The 26,449-nt window shown below is 31.7% G+C and overlaps 1 protein-coding gene across 2 annotated transcripts in view; it reads right to left on the reverse strand.

The window, feature by feature from the left end:
- Positions 1-1,328: 1,328 nt before the first annotated feature.
- Positions 1,329-26,449, reverse strand: part of LOC129974987 (lamina-associated polypeptide 2, isoforms alpha/zeta-like) — a 90,585-nt gene continuing 65,464 nt past the window's right edge. For both annotated transcript variants that reach the window (XM_056087837.1, XM_056087836.1), the window contains exons 3-6: positions 13,514-13,653; positions 9,819-10,005; positions 4,942-4,986; positions 1,329-1,720 (exon numbers count right to left, since the gene is read on the reverse strand). In XM_056087837.1, the coding sequence (XP_055943812.1) occupies positions 1,498-1,720; positions 4,942-4,986; positions 9,819-10,005; positions 13,514-13,619 (561 nt within the window). In that variant the 5' untranslated portion in view covers positions 13,620-13,653 and the 3' untranslated portion in view covers positions 1,329-1,497. The remainder of the gene's footprint in view (positions 1,721-4,941; positions 4,987-9,818; positions 10,006-13,513; positions 13,654-26,449) is intronic.

The following is a 26,449-nucleotide window of genomic DNA, read 5'->3' on the forward strand; positions in this document are numbered from 1 at the left end:
AAATTTCTACGAACCAAAATACAATACAGAAATAAGCTATATCCAAAACCATCTGATAAGAAATCGATTTATTTGAAGATGAGGGATTTAGAGGTAAATACTTGGAAAAAGTATATCGCGCATTGCTAACAGTATCACTAACTGTCGTAGATGCCGAAACAGCGTTTTCGACAGCTAGTAATTTTTGCACAAAATTACATTTCAGGCTTAATGACAGTACAATTGATGCATTATGTTTTTTAAGATCACATTTCAAAAATTTGTATTTGTACCACAGACTGAATAGTGATATTTACAATTTTTTGTGATTTAAATAAATGAGTTGTTCCTTTACTTTTTTGTGATTCTTTATATATTGTTATAATTTATAAGTTACAAATTATTTTTTGTAATATTTACCCTTTCTAATAAAACTGGCAAATAAAACAAAGAAACACGTGTGCTTTCTTTCTTTTTCTAAAATTTCTAATACCGGTATCCCGGTATTAAGATCTAAAAAATACCGAATACCGGTATTGAAATTTTGGTCCGGTATTGCAATCCCTAATGGCAAGTACCATAAGAAACAACAGAGGAAGACTGTCTGTCAGAATATAAATTAACAAAAAGAAAAGAGCTAGATGAATAAAATTTAACATAAATTTAACATCTAAAGAACAGATCTGTAGGAAATTCGGAATTAAATCCATCAAAGGATTGAACGCCAGTTGGTATGTTTTTCCATAAGCATATAAACGCGATGACTAAAATACATAAAATTTAGTATGTGTATCAGTCACATCACAGCGATTAATCGCCAAAGATCGCTTCCCACGCGTTCCAATGGCATAAGGCCAATAAAACACCTTTATTAGAAAATATGCGAGAAAGTTTCGGCGAGATCACTCTCGCTGGTTTTCTCTTGGGAAATACAAAGTGAAGTAGCACTTTCAAAGATTTCTCTTGAAATGGAGAATGTTGAGAAATAGGCGATTAAATATGACATATCTAAGACTCATGAGTTTTCAAAGGAAATAAAAATTCACAAAATTAAAAACTGTGGTTGAGGCTGGAGGACTGATTCCTTGAGTTTTCTAATCATTTTAAATATATAAGTAAATGGAATTAATAAAACAAGGTAATCCCTCCTTTTTTTTTTAATGATAAAAGTGTTTTCCCTACTAACATATAAGAAAAAGTAATTGTGTGAAAAATAGGAAGCCTAAATGTCTTAATCCAAAAATGTCTCAGACATTTAGTGCGAAACCTAACTTTCATTTAAATCACATTTACAATACAGATCGGAAGATACGGATTTTGAAGAGAGCCAAAAATATAGACTAAACCAATTTAAATCTTGCTCTTTTATTAATTTCATCACATAAATAAAAACAAAAGCTGAAACAGTTAAGAGATGAAAAAATAGCAGTATATATATTAAACATTCTTTATATCAATTACAATCCAAAAATCCCTAGATTATTGTGAATGTCACCTCAGGCACCGGAATCTTTAATCTCAAACATTGGAATCGGACATGGGCGTGAAGGGGTTAACAGGAGTCGATTCCATATTTAAGTACACGAAAACAGCAAACAGCACGAGCAGAACCAACAATACAATTTTGGCGGCAGGGGAGATGAGCGGCTTCTCTGGTTCGGCAGGAGGAGGAGCCACTTGCGTAACGATATCATTTGGGTTGAAAGGCTTGGCAGATGAAAGTCCAGGAGAAGTGGCATATCTGCAAATAATAATAATATACGAGTCACATGCATATACGCATAAAGAATGGAAATATAATATGAAGTTTCATCAGTGATGTATCAAAGATAACTGATGCCCAGGCCGTGATTTTTTTCGCCCCTTCCGTCGCCATCAATTTTTAATCAATGCATATATCAATACTTTTTATCCCTAAGGTTATTTGACTTTAAAAAGTGATATAAACTAACTATGTTATGTCCTGTCCTTTTGTCCATGGCGCTGTTTCCTAATAAGGTGACGGCACGGGTTGAAAAATTGAATTCGAAATAAGATTTAGTATAATGATAGTATGCCTTTAGGATGGTCATTCATTAAAACATCAAGGCGCGATAGCGAGCCAATTTCGAGAAAATGGCCCTCAAACTTTCATCATAGCTTATAGTATAACAATAATGTGTCGACATTGCCGCGCGCCCGAATAGCACAGTCGGTAAGTCGCTGGCATAGTACTGTTACGAAATTTCCGGGTTTGTTTGGATAGTGGAAGTTATATGGTGTGGAGAACGCTCAATCAGCAGTAAAAAATAAAACAACGACGTTTATTTACACGAAGACACACAGGACAGCACAAAGACGACAACTACATACAGCACGGAGAAGACAATTATCTTCAGCCGCGAGACGTGCAAACAGCAGCACACAACAAGACTCTACTGCAGCCAGTAGCGCACAGCTTAATTCAGCACTAGCTTGACACCGTCGCTGCTCTGCTACTCTTCTCTGTCGCTTCCGACTACTCTTCACCGTCGCTTCCGACTACTCTACTCTGGCAGCTGCGGCTATCTCCTTTTATAGGTCTCAGGAGGCGGGGCTAGAAGCCTCTCAACCAATCAGGAACGTTCGAAGCGTATCTTGGTTCCTACTGGATGGATTGGGAAAATTCTCGATGTTTCGGGTATAATCTATTTTGGCGCCAAAGTCGCCAAGTTCATGGACCTCCGACGCGACACCCGGACTCCGTCTAATACAGATGACTGTAAAACTGTCTTTCTGATAATGGAACCAACTATGCTGGGAAGCCGCATCACAGATTCGTAACAGTATTCAAAAGACCCAAGTTCGATTCTGGGCTAGAGTTTTTTTATTTCTTTTAACTGTTTTCTTTCTAAATTTATTCCAAATTAATGTTCGAGCGCTCGGCAGCGGCGACACATTATTAGTATTTTTAATTATGTGTCGCCCGAACATTAATTCGAAATAATTTAAAAAGAAAACAAATAAAAAAATGCTAAAAAAATCAGTAGTCTAGGATCGAACTCGGTGAATGCTATGCCAGCATATTGTTACATAAGCTATGCTGAAAGTTGATTGAAGGTCATTTTCTCGAAATTGACTGGCAACAGCGCTTAAATATTTTAAAGAATGAACATCCCGAAGGCGTATTACCATTATACTAAATCTCATCGCGAACTCAATTTTCCAACCCGTGTCCTCCCATTGTAAGACTGCCACCCATCCATCTATACCCCATCCCTTTCTCTTACCTCAATTGCTATGTCACTGAATTTTATTACCCTTTTTTCATAAAACGTTTAACTTGTTTTCATAAACGTTCGGTGACGCCGTCTCAATGATGACATGATAATAGGATTACCACAAGATAGAGTGCTCACGAGAAACGATATGGAAGGACAATAAACTAAGAGCTGGATTTTAAACAAACAAGAGCATAAATCCGCGGGACGGAGAGGATGAAAACGTTAACACGTTAATCGTTACAATAAATAAATAAATAATGTTTGAGCCTGTGGGACATATTAGCATAATAAATACTGATAATTTTTTTCCCACAAATTTATTAGAAATAACGCTTTTGGATGTGAAGCATGTGTGTCTCACACGGCCATGTTCACAACATGAATGTGACTGTTCTTGTTATTTATTCGCAGTTATATTCTGTTAGTAGTATACATTAAAGTGCAAAGTAAGATAGAAAAAGGAAAAGAATGTTTCCAGAAATTAATGAATGATATACCGTAGAAGAGGATAGTAGAATTCAAAATTCGCTGGCTGAATACAAGCCAGAAGTCAATGATTTTTCAACTGATAACGAAAATCGGTTAATGTGGGGGAAAAAATCGCGTCACAAACATCACGTAAACCAGCGTAATTTGTTCGATAGACGTTAATTAATATGATAGTTACTACGCGTTTATAACAAATATTAAACCATTGCTGAGTCACGGATTAAAAAAAAATTTCAGCGAAGTATGTGTACACTACCAGTAAGATATACTTCCTTAACGTGTTAAAATTAATTCATAATAATTATTACGAATAGCAGTAAACATTTACAAACACTATACGCTTTACGTTACCATTAATATGTTAATTAATTATGATGTAATTAAGTGATTTATAACTTGCTTTAAGTCACTATTAATTGATTGATATAGCTAAAAACAACCGACTATTTAAAAGATTCTTGACACAAAAGCATGCAAAAAAGATGACAGTTCACACTATACATAACATCTTTTCCTTGTGGATAAATATATAAAAAAAACCTCTGTGCTTTAGCGCATGCGCCAGGAAATATTAATTTCATCAAAACAAGGATGAGACGAATGATACAAAAAAGGTGCATACATTTTATTTAATAATAATTAAATAACTCCGATTATCGGCAGAATTAGGTGGCATAATCCGCAAAATTGAACACGCCATATGAACATTAAATGCATAAATTTCAAATTATAGTCCAAAACGACAAGTGGGAAAAACGATCGGGGAAAAAAATTCACCTAATGAGAAGAAGGCCAATGTCCAAAAAAGAAATCAGGAAATGCGCATATCTTCCAACTTACCTATCATCCCTTTGCAGAATAAAATCACCCAAAAAATAAGCTTGGATTTTGGAATAGTATATCACAATGGATCAATGAAATAAACTATTAGATTATTATTTTTAGATAATATTTGAGGTGGTGATTCAGGTCCGTGCCTATTTTGGGAATGTTAAGCGCGAAGAAGGTCTTTGTCAAACCAGGAGCGGGGGGGAGGGTCCAAAGCAGTGACTGAGCTTTTTATAAATTCCACATAGAAAATCTCCAGAATTAGGAAAGAAAATGATAAAAAATTACTAAAAGTTGACAAAGAAAACAAACGATCAAGCTGAGAAAGTGAAATGTATAGTAATTATAATTTAAAAGGAATACATAAAAAGAATATAACAGAGAGAAGATGGTGTTTACTCACAGATTTGGGTCCCGTGACAAAGGGCGTCTTCTGAGATCATCATAACTGAAATGAAAATAATAATAAATATAATGACTAAATTAAATAAATAGAATCCAGATTTTCAACCCTTATTTACAGGATAATTTCTGAACCAAAAGTTTCTCCTCTCGACGTTTTCGCACAGTCACCCAACAAGGCGCATTTTATGCTTCATAGTACAGAAAAGAATATTAAATCGATTCTTGGTTGACCCCCTTTAAACCGATCGGATCCAAAATTTAAAACAGATCTGCAATTCCAAATGCTAAATTTCATTTAATTAACTACGAGATATCGCGTTCATATAGACATGGATGGAAGAAGATAGACTTTCCATTGGTGAATTTCGTTTTAAATTTCATAGTTTCAGTAGGTTTAATGAAAAGGTCACATATCAAATGTCAAGTCAGCACTTTATTGCGTTGTTTTTGAGTTACCGTGCTCAAAGACAGACAAAATTCGTAAAATAAATTTTTCCAATTCAAAGAATTTAGGTTGCGTTATATATTAACATTGTGTTTTATAACAACAATAGGGCTATTTAGAGGTGATCCTCGTAATTTTGAAATGCAGTTACATAATGAAGACGACACCTGAGCTGGCACCCTGCCTCTCCAAACTTCTGCACCACGCCAGTGGGAGGGAATTTGGCTCTGACGGATTTAGCATGTACCATAACCATTTATATGGCAGTTCTTCGGTAGAAACGGGAAACCCAAACTTGGAACTATCTGGCCCCGAAGCTGAAACCTAACTAGTGGCAAGAAAGTTTAAAACAAAAAAATAATCAGACATTTAAGAGAAAAAATTTTTGTCGATTGGAAAACTTTATCTTTGTTTTTATGTTTCGTACGCAATAAAGTAATCAGCGGCAGTGGTTTCCCCGAAATATTGTCTCATAATTCTTAATAAATATGTTATCCTGCTCTAATATCGGAATAAGAATTGATTATCTTGGACCATATGTCAACGCCACGCGTGTTCAGATTCTTATTTTCTGAGAACCACAAGAGCATTTTGTGCTTCGTAATACAGGGAAGAAAACCGAGTATACATTTTAGATCACTATCTTTTTCTTTTCGGCCGAATGAAACCAAAATCTAACACAGAATTTTAGTAAAAACACTTACAATATTTCACTTATTTAAAACGTTAAATGTTGCCTTTTGTATTTCTATGCACGCGAATGTAAGATCAATATTTAACTGATTCAAAATTTTCAATGAATCTATAATTCAAACGCTAAAACTGTGTACAAAATTTCATACATCTAGCTCTTTATATTTTTTATTACGATGTCCACTTGTACCGACAAACTTCTTGCAGATGGATTTTCATCCAAACTTTGCCAGAAATTTACAAACTTGGTGTAAAGACCATATACTAAATTTCACCCATTCAGCTCAAATGTTTTAAAGTTATTATGTTCACAGACAGACATAATTCCATAAACAAGCGTCTATTAAAAAGCTTTTTTTTTCTAGTTACCAAATAAATAGGTTTGTTAAAAAAATACAAATTATGTAATGATAATATATTGGAATAATAAGATCACTTAATCAAATATAATTGGTCAAGTTTCTATATTCTTCATTATATTCACCTACTTGTTGCAATACAATACTCTCGAGAGTATCCGGCCTAATGAGGTGGACGGACTGGCCGGATAACAAAAAAACCGGGTAGGCCGGAGTTTTCTGAACTCATTTCTTTGTCCACCAATACCAGAAGACAAGGTTTTTATCCCAAAAGTCACTGTTATTAAAATACGTATTTTCTCACTTCTCATTGAGTACTAAGCCCTCCATTTATCCCAATGTGAACACTGCCGCCACCTGATGAATCATAGCAGTTGCCGGTAATGTGTCGAGTTAAAATAGAAGGCTCTGTACTGGTAGTTTATATTCTGTACTGCAGGTTTCAAGAATTTATTAGAGAAAAAGTAAGTTAAAGAATATAAACTGTTCACATTTTAACCCTTCAAAGGGCTATTTTTTTCTAGTCATATCATGTTAAAATATTTTTAGGCTTGAATTTAGAATAAGAAAAGGGATTCATTTAACTTATTAGATAAATTTAATTTGATTAATTATTTAATTTGATTAATTAATAATTAAGTGACAAATCAAGACACATCATTTTGTGTGAGATAAAGAACTGAAGCATTTAAGTTCCTGTCTTTCTAAAAAAATTTGTCAGAACATATGCCAACCTACATAATTTCATACAAAGATTGATAAATTTGGTGGGAAGCATACTTCCCACGGCCCTAGAAAAGGTTAACCTAAATTCTGTTATGCATAACTTCCATGCAAGAAACAAACAAAACATTAACGTAAATCGGAAGCCTAATTCTTAAGAAAATTGGCTCAAACTGATTTTATTTTTCACTGATAAATGATTACACAGAGAGGAAAAGGGAACCTTAAGAGTCAAAAGGTTTTTAGGTTTTGAAAAAGTCTTTACTAGATGATTTAATAGAACCTTGCCTTCCGCATTTAATTACGATAAAGGAAAGTCAACCATCTAACTCTCCGACCCGCCCTAAGGCACACGGATTTAAACCATAAAACTGAATGACCGGACCGCCGCAACAGCAATTGGCGGGAACTGTGGTTGAGTCCTAAGGGCCGTCACCGGCCACGGTACAACCCTCCCCGAAGGAAGTACGTCCCGTCATCGATGGGAGGAGGAAGATCCCCCACCTATTAGTGTACCCTCCAGGGTGGCGAGATCCAACCACCATGCTGGAAGCATCTCATCCTCATTTCGAGGTGCCCCCCCGAGGGTCTACGATAAAGGAAAACACGACTGAATAGTACGGAAGCCAGATAGTCGCGAACCTGATACTTGAGAGTGTAATGTATTTATAAACACAATAATAATGTGTACAAATGTGACTGCTAAGTTGTCTAGAATCAAAATAAATAACGATATAAATTTTCACAAAATGAAAAAATAAATAAAATAATATATTTAAAAGAATCTAAAATAAATCATTAACGTGCTAAAAATGTATGGAAACGTGAAACTTAATTAATCATTTTATTAAATGAGGAGTCACATAACATTCACTGCTTATTTATTTTATCTTGAAATTTTTTGACAATTACAATACAATTTTATGACATTTTCCTTTTATATACTTTGAATATGAAAAATTAGAAATAGGCCCTCTAAAAAAAGCAAGAAAAGAAAGAAATATATATCTTTTGATTACGAATAGTTTACGGTACAGCTAAACTTTACATCTGAATTCCATTTAACAAAAGTTGTAGACATAATGGCTATTATGACTCAATGAATCAAATTTCGGATACAGTGATCGATATACATAAATGGAAATGCCAAAACCGCCCACGCATTCGGAATCAATAATCGATATAAAGCTGTAATAGTAGAATGGGCGCAGATTCTGCAGTCATCGCTTAACTGCCCCGCTTACTTGTAGCTTTGCGTCAAATTTTGAATAAAATCCATCAAGGGGTTACCGACTCTTCGTCTGTATTTTCGTATGCATATAAATGGAATAACTGAGAAACGCAATTTCTTGGATGAATGAAATTCGTTAAGTGATTTTGTTATTGAAATTGTAGTTCTATGTTCAATATTGGTTGAAATCGGATGGAAAAAGACGTCAAAAATGCATACTTAAAGAAATGAAAACTTTTATGAGTGGGACTTCGAAAATAAAGTTTTCAGCAAAATTTAACCGGTTATTTGGAGGTTTATTTCTTTGTTATGTCATGGAAAATCTGTCCGATTGATGTACGTGAAATGTCCAATAAATTCGATAACGGATTTGCGAAGCTTCATTCCACAAGAAAGTGCGAAATAGAGGTAGTAAAGCACAGTTGAAGTGTACACAAAAACAGCACTTGCAAAAATTAATAACATAAAAACAACAAGTTGTTATTAAGCAACCACAATAGCGCAACACTCCAAAAGCGAATTCGCTCAATTACTGCATTTCACTCAACATTTATAGCGCCTGTGAAAAGACATCGAAGGATCTAGAAGGATAGAGTATCTTGGCTCCTAATAGAAACTATCTCCAAGATTCCAGCATATTCGTGTATCTTCACTTTTTTGTTGTCGCTAAATGATCGCTAAGGCTTCTTGTCAATAATTTGGCATCTATTCAACATTCATTAAAGCTATCTATAAAATTATCTTCCCAATAATGAAACTAATTGTGCAGGGAAGCAATATTACAAATTCGTAACAATTATTTTATTTTGTGGTGGTAGTAGGGGCTTAAAAAATCTAATGATATTAAGACCATTCGCAAAAGATAACGAATGGTTACCAAAGCCTAGCGCCAGAAAAAGTTGGCATGCGTTTTATATTAAAGTCCATATAATTAGAAGGGCTCAGGACAGTGTATTCAAACATCATGGAGCCTAGCATTTTACGAATTTAACCATAGTTACGCCACTGAGTCAATAGCAATCTATATTTCAAATTCAAATTGAATCATTGTAAAGGATTGCATATGCTCTTAGAATCGTCACAAGGATTTTTGATTGAAAAGTGATTGAAACAATGAAGAAAAATAAGAACATTTGGTTCATGAGCATTCGCAATATATCGCAGCTTGCAACTAATTGACTACTTATCAAAATGATTTTTTTTTTAAAAATAATTAATTAAATTAATTAAAAATAAGCTGAAACTAACTTTGTAATTATAAATTTGCAAAAAAAAAAAAAAAAAAAAAAAAAAAAACTTATTTTTCAAAATAGATTTATCTTGGAGCTAGACGAGTCAAACTGACTCGAGATTTCTACTGAAAAATAACAGCAGTGACGTTTCAATAACTGTGATTAAGAATTTCTGTACTTTATTATATTTACCTGAAGGATGGTGAGAAGGAGTAAGAGGGACTGCTAGATTTGTAGGAGGAATCAGGGGTGTGGATCATAGTACTATGCAAGGGCGTTGGGCGCACTTCTTCGTCGACATCATTGTCTTCGGATTCGACGAAGGTTTCATTCCGTAGCAGCCTAGCCAGTTTCCTCTGGTACACTGAACGAGTTGTAGCTGAAAAAGAAAAGAGTATCTGGTACACTGAACGAGTTGTAGCTGAAAAAGAAAAGAGTATCTGGTACACTGAACGAGTTGTAGCTGAAAAAGAAAAGAGTATCTGGTACACTGAACGAGTTGTAGCTGAAAAAGAAAAGAGTATCTGGTACACTGAACGAGTTGTAGCTGAAAAAGAAAAGAGTATCTGGTACACTGAACGAGTTGTAGCTGAAAAAGAAAAGAGTATCTGGTACACTGAACGAGTTGTAGCTGAAAAAGAAAAGAGTATCTTGTACACTGAACGAGTTGCAGCTGAAAAAGAAAAGAGTATCTGGTACACTGAACGAGTTCTAGGTGAAAAATAAAAAAATACCCACGGCATGTCGAAGTTTATTAACTTGTACATAGAAAAGATAATCGTCACTTTATACTTTTTTTAAGAAATACAATCCTCTAGTTAGTCCGAAATACTGTAACATGACAATACTTTAGACTTGATTCGTTTATATTTATTTTATTTTTAAAATCGGCTGATTTCATTTTATAGTAGCGATAATGTGCACCAGTAACATATACATAAAATCCATCAGCCAATTTAATTTTCAAATTCGTTCCACATTTAATATTTTATGACACTGTCCAAAATTCCTGGGTTTGGCCCATTCTGTCAGTTGGCACTGACATAAATTCGGTCTTGTTTTGGTGTATTCCGACGTCCGTTGATTTCAGCCACTAGATTGCACTGTACGATCTAGTAATTGAAATCAACGAATATGTTTTTATTTTCCTCAGTGTTTAAGGTACATTACTGCACTCAAGACAGATAGGTAAAAAGAAAAAGAAAAAAAAAAAAAAAAAAAACGTAGGAGGAATCAGGGGGAATGCTAGCATTTTTTAACTTTTTAAGTAAAATATATTGAATAAATACTTATGAAACAAAAAATTTACGATTCAAAAGTCAATATGATTGCTTTGGCAGAAAAAGATATATAAAGCAAATATCTCCTAGTTAAGAAATTTATGAAATTATTCATTAAAAATTTTTCGAATAACTTAAGAAGCTTATTAAATAGCGACTGAACTAAGAAATCAGTTGAATTTCTATGAAATTTAAACTTCCCAAAGAATGAATGTAAAATTCAAACGGTTTCATAAAGTAAGCAGATCAAAAATTAAAAAAGGTTTGAATTAAAAATAAATGCTCGATATTTTTAAAATTTAAAATGTCACTTACCTTAACACGATTATTGGTTTTTTTTTAATAATTTCTTATAACCTGTAATTATTTTTGAAGAAGAGATCTGAATTAAGGGTGTTATTTAATATCATACACTTTTTTAAAAACTGGCCTTCAAAGTGCGATTTTTTTATAACTAATTACAATGCGTTTTAAATATGAATTAACTGCATACATTTTTCATCGGTGTTCTTATACAAACTACATTAACGTCGATAAGCTGCCACCCCGTGATGTTGGGCTAGAGCATGTTAGAATTATACAGGGGTGTTTGTGGGACCCCAAAAAATCCCCTGAAACTTTTACGGACTTACTACCGGCATTTTGGAGTTTCGAGAAGGGGGGGGGGAGAGAAATGAAAAATTACAATTATGAAATATTGAATGACCTAATTATAAAAGTTCAATGAATTACTTTTTTTGCAAAATTAATAACCATAAATTTTCAAACATATAAACTACTACATTTTATGCAAATATTTTAAATTACCTGAATTAATTCTTTAAAAAAATTATCTAATTTCTGCTGCTTTTTTTTAATTTTCTGATGTTTGTGGGCTTGTCTTTCTTTTGTGGTGAACTTCATAATTGCAGGAAGATTGACTTTTATTTTCCTCATTTACAGTTGAAGAAATTTCCTCGAGAACTGCACATGCAGAGGTAGAAGCAGTTTGCTTTTCTGCTAATGTAGAAGGTTTTTCAGAGACTTTTATAGGTGACTCATCTGAAATACATGTTTTTAAGTCCTCTTGATATGTTTTCCAACTTCTGTTCATATTCAGTAAGAGATCTTTGTGAATTGGATTAGTCATTGGATTTTTTGAGCCATATTTTTCACATGAGGTTTCTTTAGAAGCCATTAAATCATATTTAATAGTCTGCACTGCATCTAGGGAATCAATCTTAAGAGAGGTTCTATAGTCAGTGACAAGTGTATCCATTAAGTTGAATGCACTTTCCACTAATGGGCCATGGAAGCAGCTAAGGCAGGCTTTGACCAATTTAGCCAATGTAGGATACTTATAATCATTTGTGAAATCATCTTTTAAATTAAAAACTTTAGACCAATATTTATCAATTGTACACTTGACTTGATTTCCACTTTCATCAGATGTGTAGAGCATTTCTTTGGTGATATCAATATCACTCTGGTATAACCTTATTTCGGCTTCTACTTTTGACTTTTCATTATCACTAAAAATATGGGACATAAAAGATGATAATTTTTCAAAAGCTAATATTGTACTGGTTTTACCTCTTAGCTCTGAATCTAATGCTGTAAAACTAATTAGATATGCATTTTTAAGGGGTAATTTCTGTTTCATATGCTGACATTTCAAAATGAAATTCTCTTGCGTACATAAATAAAAAAATATTTCAATAAGAGAAACGAAAAATTTACACGTGCATCAATAAATGAAACGAAAATTTTACACAGCGGAGAAAAAAAAGTTGCGAAGCGATCAATGACAAATAGCTAATACGGCGAAAAATCCCCCTTCTCTACTTATTGGCGCCACGCCAGGAGAAATAAAACCTTTGAACCCAGAGTCACGTGATCGCACATCTGGTCGCGAAGTCTCTCCCTTTTTTTTCTGCCGCGACTACTTGCCGAAAAGAATCCAGAAGAGAATGTCCGAGAAACGGGGGAATGAGTCATAACTCGCAATAAGGAAAGAACAAAAAAGAAGTTTTTCCCCCCTTTTCACGCATTATCACTGCCTTTGGAGAAAGAAATAAAAGTTTTCACCACACACGCTGACCTTGCGTTTTCTGCTTTCAAAGCAAACAAAATCGCCCAGATCAAAATAAATAATTCATTATTATTCCTACTTCCTTTTGAACGACGATCCCCGGAATTTCCGGGTATCGAAGTTCAAAATCCCCGGAATTCCGGGGTTTCCCCGGAGCACAAACACCCCTGATTATACTACAATGTAAGAAAATATGCAATAAGATAATGTAACCTCCCCCCCTTTTTTTTTGTTGATGTCATATGAAATGATGTTAAACTACGCTATTATCTCAAGCTATTATTTCTAACGCTTATTATCTCAAGGATTAACCATAAAATATTAAACGCTTGATGCATCTTATACAAAGTGCGAAAAGAAATCAATTCTTGCTCATGTAGACATATAAATGTCCCCAGTCAGTCTAATTCTAGAAAAAGAATTCAACATCAAAGCATAACACAGCATGCAGTTAGGTGACAATAGTGATGCACGTCATGTGATTGCAACGTCACGTGTCAATAAAATTTAATAGTTAAATAAAAAAAAATCATTACCAACTATTGGACCAGGATTGAAGCCTAATTCACGTAGCCGTTCAGCTAGCTCCTCATCACTTAACTCAGCAATATTTAAGCCTTCTACAATCAAACTGTTATCCATTCTAATGGGAAGTCGTAGAACAAGTAGGTTCTTCCTGCAACAAGAAAAAGATTAAGAGAAATGTTTACATAAGAAACATATGCTAGCTGAAAAAATATTTTAAACTTTACATTTACGCTGCAAAAAAAAAATAATATTGTTACAAATCCGTAATTTTGCTAACCGGTACGAATTGTGTTATCCTGGGAAAAACCTTTGTAAGATCTGTCCTGTGCGTCAATGACCTGAGAGCTTGGCGACTAAATGGATAATACCAGAAAGTTCGAGAAGTTTCAATATCCATCCAGTAATAACCAAGATACACCCAGGGTTGTTAGCAGTTATCGTTCAGCAATGAGTGTACAGTCTTCATTGGTGATGTATCCTATATATGCTTAAGGAAATGAACAGCAAAAAGAAAAATACTTGCCAAAATTAGCAAAAGGTGAACTTATTGGTAGTTTTGACCTCACGGAGCCAGATCATGGCAGTGATCCAGGTGGAATGGAGACAAATGCTGTTTATAATTCTCAGAATAAAACATTTACACTTAATGGTTCAAAAACTTGGATTACAAATTCTCCAATTGCAGATGTGTTTATAATTTGGGCCAAATTCGATGGAAGAAGTTGTGTGTATCGTCAGAAGGCGTGTGTGAGAGGAGTCGGAGTCGCCGACAAGTAAAGAAACTGGAGGATTAGACAGCAAGAAAGCTGCTGAACTAGCAATTAAATGAGTTGCGGTATTACAATTGATTGACTATATTTGTAGAAGAAAATTTTTGTAACAATATATATAAAGAATACAGGAATGTAAACGGGGAAGGAAAAAAAAAAATCTACTACAATTGACAACAGAGTATCCAGCAGAATGGCAAGCTGGATAGGCCGGAGTTCTTTGAACTCATTTCTTTGTCCACCAATACCAGAAGACATTGTTTTGATGCCAGTTCTCAGTTTTTATGTCAGTATTTTCTCACTTCTTATTGAGTACTAAGCTCACAATTTATCTTAAACCATGTAGAATGTGAATTTAAGCATACAGTGAAGTTATAATCAGGAAGAACAGCAGCAACTGAGGTCCGTTACACACTGACGAAACAATGAACAACGAGCAGAACGCTGCTCTTTTCATGTCGAAACTTGTATTTTGCGCACGACACGTAGAAGGATCACAGCAGATGCCTGCTTCCAATATTTTGGCAATGTTGCCAATGCTACGCTTTGCCTTTCTCATTTAATTACGATGAAAGAAAATTAGGCCGGATAGTACGGAAGCCGGATAACACGAACCGGATACTCGGGTATTTGTTTTAAGATCAGGATCAGATAGAATATGTTGGCGAACTAGAAGTATTAGTTAAGCTCTAAACTGAAAAAAGGTTTTAAATTGAATTTTTTTTTAAATCATGATCAATTTAGCTTTTTTAAATGTCATTAACAAATAAAATTTAATTTATATTAAATAAATAAAATTAATAAATCATGAATAAATAAAATTTAATTTATATTAAAGAAATAAAATTAATAAATTCTTAATAAATAAAATTTAAATATAACTAATCGATAACGAAATCTTAATTCAGAAATTATCAGCTAGAATGCTGTTTAGAATTTTTCAGAAGGCCTAATAATCATTTTTGCGATATTCATTAAAAAGCTTAACCAAAAATTCTTTATTTTTCTTACAAAGTCATTTCAATAATTTAAATGAATTAGAGGCTCATCAGTGGTTAACAGATATTTTTTACCAATTTTTAGTAATATCGCAGCAGTGAAATGCTTCGATATTTGAAAACATTTATTGCAGTCTCTTTGCGTCTCCTTTCTATCATAATCACGTGATCGAGATTCATCTCTAAATACAAGAAATTTAATCGAAAACAATTTCCGAAATTTGGGCACTATGCTAACATGGGTAAGTTATTACTTACTAGCCGCCTTTGGCGACCAGCCGGTTCGCCAATCTTAATGCTCGTTAAAATTTTAATAATTAAATATTTTATGTAATTTCTACTTTAATAGCTTCTTCAACAAAATATTTTAAAACTTCAAATTTTGATAGTCATATAATTCACTCATAATATTATAAAGGCCTTCAGTCATAACGTAATATGTATATCTCTAATTTTCTGTTAGCACCCGTAGAATTTATGCTTTAAATTAAAGTGGAAATGATGAATCTGCAATTAATATAATAATATTTTTTACTGAAACAAAGCATTTTTTTTATAATATGATTACTGAAAACAGAGTCACTAAGCATTTAAACCTTATGAGCACTAAAGAGTATCTTTCTTAATTTATGTAATATCTCAAGCAAGAATTTCTCAACAAAATTTTATCAGATTCATCATGAGCAGATCGATTAATTAACAATGCTTAATTTTAAATGAATCGAACACCAAGAAAATAAACAGAATCGTTTAAAATAATCGGTCGGAAACAGGTTTAAAAAAATTACTTAAAAAAACGATGTGCTTAAAATTATAAGTATATACAAAAATATATAACTAACATAAATACAATTTAATTGCAAAAGCATACAACTAACCTAAAAATAATTTAAATCAAGTCCGCATCCTTTGAAAATAGTTTTCAACAACCCGAACACAATGCGCATGCGTGAATTTTCAACGCCAGTTATGGTAAAGCAAATGCGTGAATTTTTCTACGCCAGTTGGGGTAACGCTATGCAGATTAGAAATTTTTAATTTCCTTTATTCTGTTTTATTTTAATTCAAAAGTACTTCAGAATGAATATGAATTATCGATTAATTAACAATGTTTAGTTTTAAATCATCAAACATTAAGAAAATAAACAGAATCGTTTGAAATAATCGGCCGAAAACTGTTAACCCTAGTCTCATTACTGGTGGGAAAAAAACTGAAGCCTTACTCATTTAGCGTTGGGGAAAATGAAAAGATTTTTTGGCGGGAAAGTTAATTTTTAATTAATAATTAAAATTCTAATTAAAATTTCAAAAAAAAAAAGACTCCAGGTGCACATTTCCGACCTCCAACATGTACATGTACCAAATTTGGTAGCTGTAGGTCAAACGGTCTGGCCTGTAGAGCACCAACACACACACACATTGAGCTTTATTATAAGTATAGATTAAAAGAATAAAGAATAATTTGAAATATAATGTTTTACGAACCTCAAAATACAGTGCGGTGAATAATTGAACCTTGATGGTGTTTGTATCAATTTTGTGAGGGGGGGGAATCACGAACAATTGTTTGAAAAAGAATCCTTCATTAAGAATTGCATAAATCTTATTTAGAAAACTGGCTCATTTTTAAAAGCCCATAAAATAAAGAACATTCTGATGAATAAATTGTCAACATTTTATCGAACAATTTTGTACACTTACTGGGCTCTATAAATGCAGTACAATAATAATTTTCGAAAAAATTAAAAAATTTTAATGTTAAAATTGTCAGCAACACTGATAGATTTATTAATACAATTCAGCAGTCTAATCCCACTGGCTTCATACAACTTTAAATAAACCTTTTAAATAATCCAAAAACATTAAATTATTCATAAATCAGCTTAAAGAAAAGAGTTCTAACCAGTGTTTTATTCTCAAACAATTATTCTAGTAATAATTAAGAATTCGATTAATGAATTATTTCATTGATTTGTACAGAATACAATGTAAATAAAATGTCAGATTCATGAATTATGTGTACAGTAAACTCTCGATTATCAACGAGAAGATTAAAAATAAATAAAGTAACATCGTTACAACGCACATGAATATAAATCAGCAATTAAGATAATGTTAAATACGGCTGTAAAATAAACACATTTGTTTTTAACTTACAAAAATTAGTGAAAAAATTATACGAAAATAAAATTAGTTCCACTGTCTCGATAATATGCTTCGTAATTACCAAAGAAATCTGCTAAAACTTTGGCTGAGTTTTAAATACAAAACTTCAAAGGTTCAAAATTTATAGAAATTAAACGAAAGAGTATTTTCAAAGATTGTTCCGTCATGCATGTCATAACTAACATATATTATACCATTCTATAAACATTAATTCTGAAAAATTCCGAGAATGGCTTTTTACCAAACCTTGAAGTTCAATACTATTAATTCTTTGATATACAATGACTTCTGGAAGACATCAATCATTTCATGTGACATTGTAGACTTTGACATTTCTCGGACGCCATGAACTGTCTACAACGGAAAACAATTGCACATCGATTCAATTTTATTTCAAATGCTCAAAATTCTCCGTCTTCTCAGCAAATACATTTGATTAATATAAAGGAATAATCTGGTATATTTTAAACAATATTTTTAATTTCTAAATATTGTTACAAACCTATAATATTGCTACCCGGCACGAATAGAGTCATCGTAAGAAAGACCGTTGTACGATCGGTCCTGTACGTGCTGAGATCAATGAACTTAGAGCTTGGCGAGCATTTGGCGGCTTGGCGATAAATTTGGCGAGTTTGGCAACTAAATAGATAATACCAGAAAGTTCGAGAACTTTCACGATCCATCCACTAAGACACGAGGTACAGCCAGCTACGCCCTGATTGGTCTGAAGATTCTAGCCCCGCCTCCCGGAGCTATAAAAGACAGGCAATCTGAATCTGAAGGGGAAGTCGTGTGTATCGGAAGAAGTGTGTGTATCGGCGGAAGTTGTGTGAGAGAGAGTCGGAGTCGCCGACACGTAGAGGTCTTGGAGGATTAGACAGCGAGAAAGCTGCTGAACTATAGCAATTAAATGTGCTGCGCTATTGCAATTGATTAGCGGTATTTGTTGTAGAAGAAAAATTTTGTAACAATATTATTCCTCATAAAGTCATTTGAATTCTTTTTCTATGTTCATCTTCTGCGAACAATTACTTTCTTGCGTTCATGCTTTCATTTTTCTACTTGCATAATCTACCATTTAGCGCCATTTCTTTCAATTCTAAATTTTTCTAAAATCTTCTACAGAAATAAATAAAAATGTAATGCATATTTGCTTTGTTAGTATAATAATTTCACAATATGTTTTGCAATTCTCAAACTGCAGTGTAAGCAATTTGTTTTAAAAGATTTTACTGTTGTGTTAATGTTTCATAATGGTTAAAAAAATTTATCAGTCGAAACCCAGTATTAAACCCTTGTGGTGGTAGTAGGGGCTTCGCGCCGACTTCACATAGAAACGCACTCATTTCCTGCCCGACACGCTGGCGTGCAGAGCGTTCTCTAGTTCACCCTCAGTCCACATCACACATTTGTGCCAGTGTCCTGGAACATTTTAAAAACTATAACTTTTGACACAAGATGGCAGTATATGTCTGTATGATTTCGGATACATCTAGATTTGACCTACTACTCGAATTGAGAGTATATGACACATACCCGTGGCTTGGCTTTTGATTATATAAACATAAGGAGAAAGGAATGTTTCCGAATGGCATGTTTTATGATGACTCTTTAAATTCGCTCGTGGTATTTGTATATAGTAAGCAGGGATTTTATTTTCGCTACAGCGTTGGGTATTTCGATTTGCAGTCTAGTTTTTAGTAGGTAATTACATCTTGCAGACGGTGATTTTTTTCCTCCTTTTACCGTTAAAATTTTGAAGCGTCTAAAATGTTTAACTGAGCTTGAAACAGCAAATAGGATGCAAAATATTTCAGATATTGATTCTGAAACAGATTTGGATAGCAGTGATAGTAAAACTATAATTATTGTTAAGCAACACGTTGATATTTCATAGATTTACGCTTTCTGGCAAAAAAGAAAAATAGGCCAGATAATACGGAAGCCGGATAATCGCGAATCAGATTCTCGGGGGCATACTGTACATGTATCTTTTCATAAATTTCCTAAAATATGTGGGCAAAAAAAAAAAAAAAAAAAAAAAACCACATTAAGCCACATATCAGAAATATTTTTTGCGAAATTATACTTGATAATACAGTACACTCCCGATTATCCGCGGAATTGGGTGGCGCGGCCGCCGCAGATAACAAAAATCGCGGATAATCCGAAAAAAGCTAAAAACGGGTATAGCAAAAGAGAAAACAGTCATTCCAACTTTGAAAAATCGTTTTATGTACAATAAAACGTAAAATAAACAGCAGGAAATGTTTAACTAACGCTTAATATTTTAGTTTATCACTCAAAACTAACCTAAAATGCATTTTGTTAATGAAAACAGAAAAGTGCTTTGTACTTACGAGAGGCGTCAAGGATACACAGAAAAATGAATACATATGTACTGTTTTAATACTGTAATGTATTATGTAATTACAAAAGCATAACTGTAAAACTACACTTTTTTGAAGAAATCAGTCATTTGCGTTTGCTTCTTGCTTTGGAAGCATTTTCTCTTTGCTTGGAAGTAAAAAAAAAAAAAAAAAAAACTTTGTGCGACAGGCGCGGATAATCGGGAGTCTACTGTAAATGTGATTTTTTTCTTCACAAAATGGCCATGAAACCTTTTTTAGAAAGAACGAATAGCTGAAAATTCCGTTTTTAAAAATTAACCGTTATGTTTTAAAGTTTGAAAATTCCCCAGATCTACCAAGGCAGTAGCACCAAAATCTTTCCTACCGGCGAGTTAGGTACTAAAAGAACTTGCATCTCCATGCTTTTCTTAATATCTGTTCATACGTTTCAACTGCAGATGCCTCCAACCAGGCAGTTATTACTAATTCAATTTTTCATTCTAATTCGTATCTAGGGTGTAAGGTGCGGGTGCTCTATGACACAAGTCTCCAAGTATCCGCCTGGTGACCTGCGCCAGAACTCTTGCGTTCTCAGAAGTGCGTTCATTTCCTTTAGCTATAAATGAAGTGAAAAGACAACTCTTCCAATTTCATCTTTGTAATTTCACCTATTTTATTTCTCTGCAAATTTTATTTTTTAAAATTATGCATGTCATAATTGAATAATGTATATATAAATAATATATAATGTTCGATATATATTAAAGAAATCAATATAGAATTAATGAATTCAAATAAGCAATTTTCAGATAAGGAAATTTATAAATACGCCGTTGCTAGGCAACAGAGCGATTTACAATGATTCTACTTTTGTTTATGATATTTATTTTATTTCTAACAACGCCTTTTTATTGACTTAAAAGAATTCTTACGTTTTTCTGTTTAAAATAAAATTGCATTTGATAAAAAAGACTGTATTCTATAATATTTCATAGAAAACTATCTAAAATGCCTACTTGGAAATAAATCTTAAATGTCTAATATTTTTAATGTAAAACCTACTTATATATAAAATATTATAATATGAAAAAATCCTTTTATCGTCTGAAATGCTTTTAGAAATAAAATGAGAGTATCAATTGAATTAAGAGAACTGCAAAAACCGCCAATATCTAATTGTCTCCACTGATTATTGAAATTTATTTTATACTCAATTCATCTTATAATCAATTAATTTTACATTTCATACAGGCCGCCTTTAACTACCAGCTGGTTCACCAGAATTAATTTAATTGAAAAAGAGTGGTCATTTTTTATTTAAAATATAAGTGTCCTTAAAATATTTTATTAAATATGGCTCTAAAAACAGAGGATCTACATAAAAATCTAAAATTCATAATTCAATAGAACATTTATCGATTTAAGCTACATAAAATATAATTATTTATTTCATTTTTTATTAGATATATATGTTACCGTTAAAGTATGAAATCCGTTATTTTATAGAATACCTAGTTATTCCATGAAATAACTGATCGTGTCCGTTAAAGTGTAAAACTCTCTTGTATTTCATGGTTTAACTAGTTATTTCATAGAATAACGATCTGCAGCCCATTAAAGTGTAATATAATGTATATAACAAGAAACGGCCGCATAAAACAATTATATTCCCGATCCCAGTTCAGTGTCTGCGAACAAAAATTAATTAAAATCGAAGAAGTACCGGATGTAGAAATATCGCTCCGGTCGATTGCTACAGCTCAAACTTTAGGTACCAGTCAGGGATTTAAAAAATGTTCGTGTAAAACCCAGTGTGTCAACAAAAAATGTTTTTGTTTTAGAAATAATGTTCTTTGTAATTCCAAGTGTCATTTTAGTAATCCTTGTAACAAATGATTTTATGGTACGTTTCCATAAATACCATTTATACGCTGCTTAATTAATTAGATAAATTGCTTCTTTTTCATTTTAATTGTCTATCATTAGTTTCATTTCATTTCAGGTAAATTGTTTATTTTACACTTTAACTGTCTCTCATTAGTTAATTTATAGAATACCTAGTTATTTCATAGAATAACTAGTTAAAGTGTCAAATTAATAACATATTACACACTTTAACGGACACGATCAGTTATTTCATGGAATAACTAGGTATTCTATGAAATAACTGCATTATATACTTTAACGGTAACATTTAATAAAACACCAATTTTAATTTTAAACACCAATTAATAAAATTTTAAAAAATTAGTTGTTGGGAAAGGAATAGAGTTGACATTCTGTATATATTAAACTATGTATGTCTTAATTAAAAGTGAATTAATTATATGACTATTTTAAAATTTCAAAGAAAGCTTTTTCTAGCATTCATTTTTTAAAGAAAATATCACATTTCATATGTATTCCATTTCATGTAAGCGTGTGGTGAACATTATACTTTTCTATGTTTTTATAGTTAACCGTAAGAGTTTTGTAAAATTTAACTTAATCTTTCAATTTGAATTTTTGCCAAAGTCATGGCAACGTGCTGCTAAAAGCTAATTTTTCTCATGTACTCATAACGTGGTCGTGCGGGTAAATTTTTTTTTTTTTTTTTTTTTTTAATTTTGTGAGAAATACAATGTTAGAAAATATAATCGAAATACTTTAAAAAATTAAAAACTTAATTTTCCAATTTAAACATTGGCATCATTGAAAATATTACTTTTTGAGCTTTAAGATGATGTAATAATCAATTTTGAACTGTAACATTTTCGAAAGTCGTCCCGGAAATACGCAAAAATTTCTTTAAATTTTTAATAAATAAAAATTTTATAAAAATCTCTCTGGGGATCAATTATTATCCCCCAAAGCACATATGGGACAAGTTTGGTAGCTCTAGACTATATGGACTGGCGTGTAGTGTGCCAACACACACATACGCGCGCGCGCACTCGTCTAATAATCAGTTTTTAAGAAACTCCGGGCATTGCAATAGGCATGTTTTCTTTAAGACAGCGAATGGAAAGGTCCAAAATAGAGTGTTTTTATTAGAAGAGCCATATTCAAATTTTCATAAACCAGTCAGTTTTTGTGTTTGATTTAGCAAATCTTTTTATTTAAAATATTAGTACCTCAAAAATATTTTGTAAAATATGATTTATAGGACTGAGGATCTATGAAAAAATTTAAAAGTCATCCGGGAATTTGACTTGTAAAATATAATTATTTACGTCATTTAAACAATTTTGTTAGCAGATAGCTCGGGAATCTGAGTGAATATCCTGTATATATGCCTTAAATAAAGCTGATTTATTGAATTACTAATATAGATATTGTAAAAGTTTATAGAAAACTTCTACTTGTATTAATTTTTAAGAAAATATATTTCATATTTATTTCATTTCTAAAAATTAAATTTATACTTAATTTGCAATTACAGTTGATTTATTTTTTAATTTCAGCCTTTCCCAACGTGATGACAACACGATGATAAAAGCTAATTTTTTCCTATGCACGCTTAACGTGCTCGTGCAAGTCAAGTTTAATTTTATTTTGCGCAAATTAATTTTTGAGAAATATGGTTAAAATATATTTAAAAAATTCATTAAAAAATAGAAACTTAAATTATGGGTTAAAACACTGATATCATTAAAAATATAATTTTTTGAAATTTAACTTGATGCAAAATTCATGTTTGTAAGATAATATTTTTGAAAGTTACAGCGGAAAAACGTCAAAATTTTGCTTAATTTTTAATTAATTAAAATTCTAATTAAAAATTCAAAAAAAAAAAACCGAAGTGCACATTCCCGCCCTCCAAAGCTTACATATTCCAAATCTGGTAGCTGTAGGTCAAACGGTCTGGCCTATAGAGCGCTACACAAACACACACACTTTTATTATAAGTATAGATGTAAAAGTACTTTGAATTTTGTTTAGAAATACTGAAATCTAAGAAATATTATAATGAATGTTTTAGAACATTTAATAAAATAATTAATTTTTCATTAGCAAAAAAAATAATAAAATAAATCAAGCAAATAGTTGTTTTCCTGCAAATAATAGTTTCATAAATTGCCTGCTTTTAAACTTTTCTAGCAGTATTCTATTTCTAATTAGAATGCTAAAGTGTTCATAACATATTAGATTTATTAAAATTCTTCTAATATGTTAATTCCATCAGTTCTTTGAATGCCTTCTTATTTTTCAATAAAATACATAGTTACAAGTTGCGCATAAATTTTATTTTTGAAAACTTATATGGTATAAAAATACTAAATGCCAAACGATATTTTCTGAAAATATCGCGGAGAAATATTAAATCCTTACTAAATTTTTAATTACCCAACATTTTAATAAATTTTTGAGTTTTAAAAAGTTAACGGTGATATTTTCTTTTTCTCAGACCATATATGAGAAATCTCTTAGAAAGTTGGAAAAAATTAATATTTTTATTAGAAATACATTTTTAATGTTTTGCATATTTAGTTTTAGGCATCGTTGCTTCAAACGTTTTACTAAAAAAATTCTTAATTACATTATTACTTATTTATTACTTTATAAAAAACATATGATAGTAGAAAAATGATAATAGATTTTAAAGCAGCAATTTTTTTAAACCTAATTAAACAGAATTTTTTTAAAAAAAATACTACTTTTTACATTAAAAAAGTGTGAATATATAAATGAATCAGAAATATCAAAAATAAAAGTATGGTAAGAGTCCTGAAATCTTTTCATCGTCGAGCAATCTGCGCATTTTATTTCAAAATCATTAGCAATATCCAAATATTTATTAATTTTTGAAATATTAATAACAGTTGAAGGAAAATTTGCACAGAAATGGAGTTGATATTATTGGGAAGGCAAAACTTTGAATTTCAGATTATATAAAATTATTAATATGAAAAAATTACAAAATATGTATGCGGCATTTCTCTGAAGTTATTGTGTAATAATGTCGAAATTTAGATTAATTTCTAATTAATTGCATGTTGAATTAATTTTTGTGTTGTGAAATGTTGATAATATTCTTATTCGGCTTAAAAAACATTTGTTTATGGACGCGTAGATTAACTGAAAAGATAATATTTGATAATTTCTTTTTCCCATACGACACACAAATTAAAATTCTGCTCACAAAAGTATAAAACAAGATTTCATTGAAGTTTTTGTGCCAATTAATTAAACAGTCAATTTTTTAAAAGTAAAATAATAATAATTAAAACCATGAAAATATTTCCATCCCGAAAAAAGTGAGATACAACAATAAGTAATTGTATATACTTTAAGTAGGTGAAATAAGGACTTCCCTTTTAACTACTTTTACCAGATAAAATGTAAGAATCTGTCAAAGTAACAATTATCAATGCTTTTTGTGACCCAAGTAACAATTGTCAATGAGTGAATTACCTATTCATTCCTCCCCAATATTAACTATATGACTCAACTTTTAATCAGGACTTGCTGTTTGAAAGACTCAAACTTATTTAAAACTTGCCGCCTTCGGTGACCAGCCGGTTCACCAATCTTAATACTCGTTAAAAGTCGTTACTTTGTCTTGAATTTATGTTTTTTTTTTTTTGAAAATATATTTCTTATTCTTCATTTTATATATTTCTTATACTTCATTTCATACAGACGCGTGCTGAAAATTATTTCTCTAGTTTTGCAGTAACATTTAACTTATTTTTTAATTTTAGTTTTTTTCTGTGCGATGGCAACTCCTCGAAAGTAAATTTTTTCCCATGCAAGCGTAACGTGCTCGTGCAGGTTAAACTTTATTTTTATTTTGTGCGAAATAAATTGTTGAAAAATATGGCTGAAATATTTATTAAATTCATTAAAAAAAGGGGGGGACCATTTTTACTAGTAAAAACATTGGTATTAGTAAAAAGATAATTTTTTGCACCTTAACTTGATGCAAAAATTATTTTTGTGCGATAATATTTTCGAAAGCTATCGCGAAAAAACGTCAAAATTTCGCTTAAGGTGTACGTACACACTTGAAGATTTTTTTTAAATTTTAACTTTAAAAATACAGTTTTTTCACAGTAGGTTATTAATATATGCTTAAACTTATTTCAGTGAGAAAAAAACATATTACACTAATTATTAATTAATTAATATTTACTGAGCTAATTAGCCTATTTTTTTTTAAACATGATATCTTCAATTCTAATTTGTACAGACACACAATTCTAGTTGGAAATGATGCCTAATATTAGTCTTCATGTTGTCTGCCTCAAACAAGTTATAAAATTGCATAGTTTTTTTAAAACAATTTTTTCATCAACGATGAATAGAAAAAGCGAGATTTTTTCTGTCATTTTAACTTTTAAACAGCTATTAAAAATTTATTTCTATAAATATATCTTTGATTGAGGCACAAAACATCCGCTATTTCATACAGATTCTTTTGATAAATAAATAACTGTATTTGATTCATTTCTTGTTGAGTTATGATTGTTTGAATGAAGCAACATAGTGGAAAAATATCATTCTTCATAAAATGAGTTTTAAAAACACCGAAACTAGAGTTTTTAATGAAAGCAGCTCAAGAAAAATAATTATAACTCGAGAAATATTTCGAATCTTGACAACATCTTGGTATCGTTTGAAAGCTAAAGGATCAGAGAACATTATTAAGCAATAAAAAAATATTCGATATTTTG

The sequence above is a fragment of the Argiope bruennichi genome, chromosome 7 (genome assembly GCF_947563725.1).
Source record: "Argiope bruennichi chromosome 7, qqArgBrue1.1, whole genome shotgun sequence".
Taxonomy (NCBI): domain Eukaryota; kingdom Metazoa; phylum Arthropoda; class Arachnida; order Araneae; family Araneidae; genus Argiope; species Argiope bruennichi.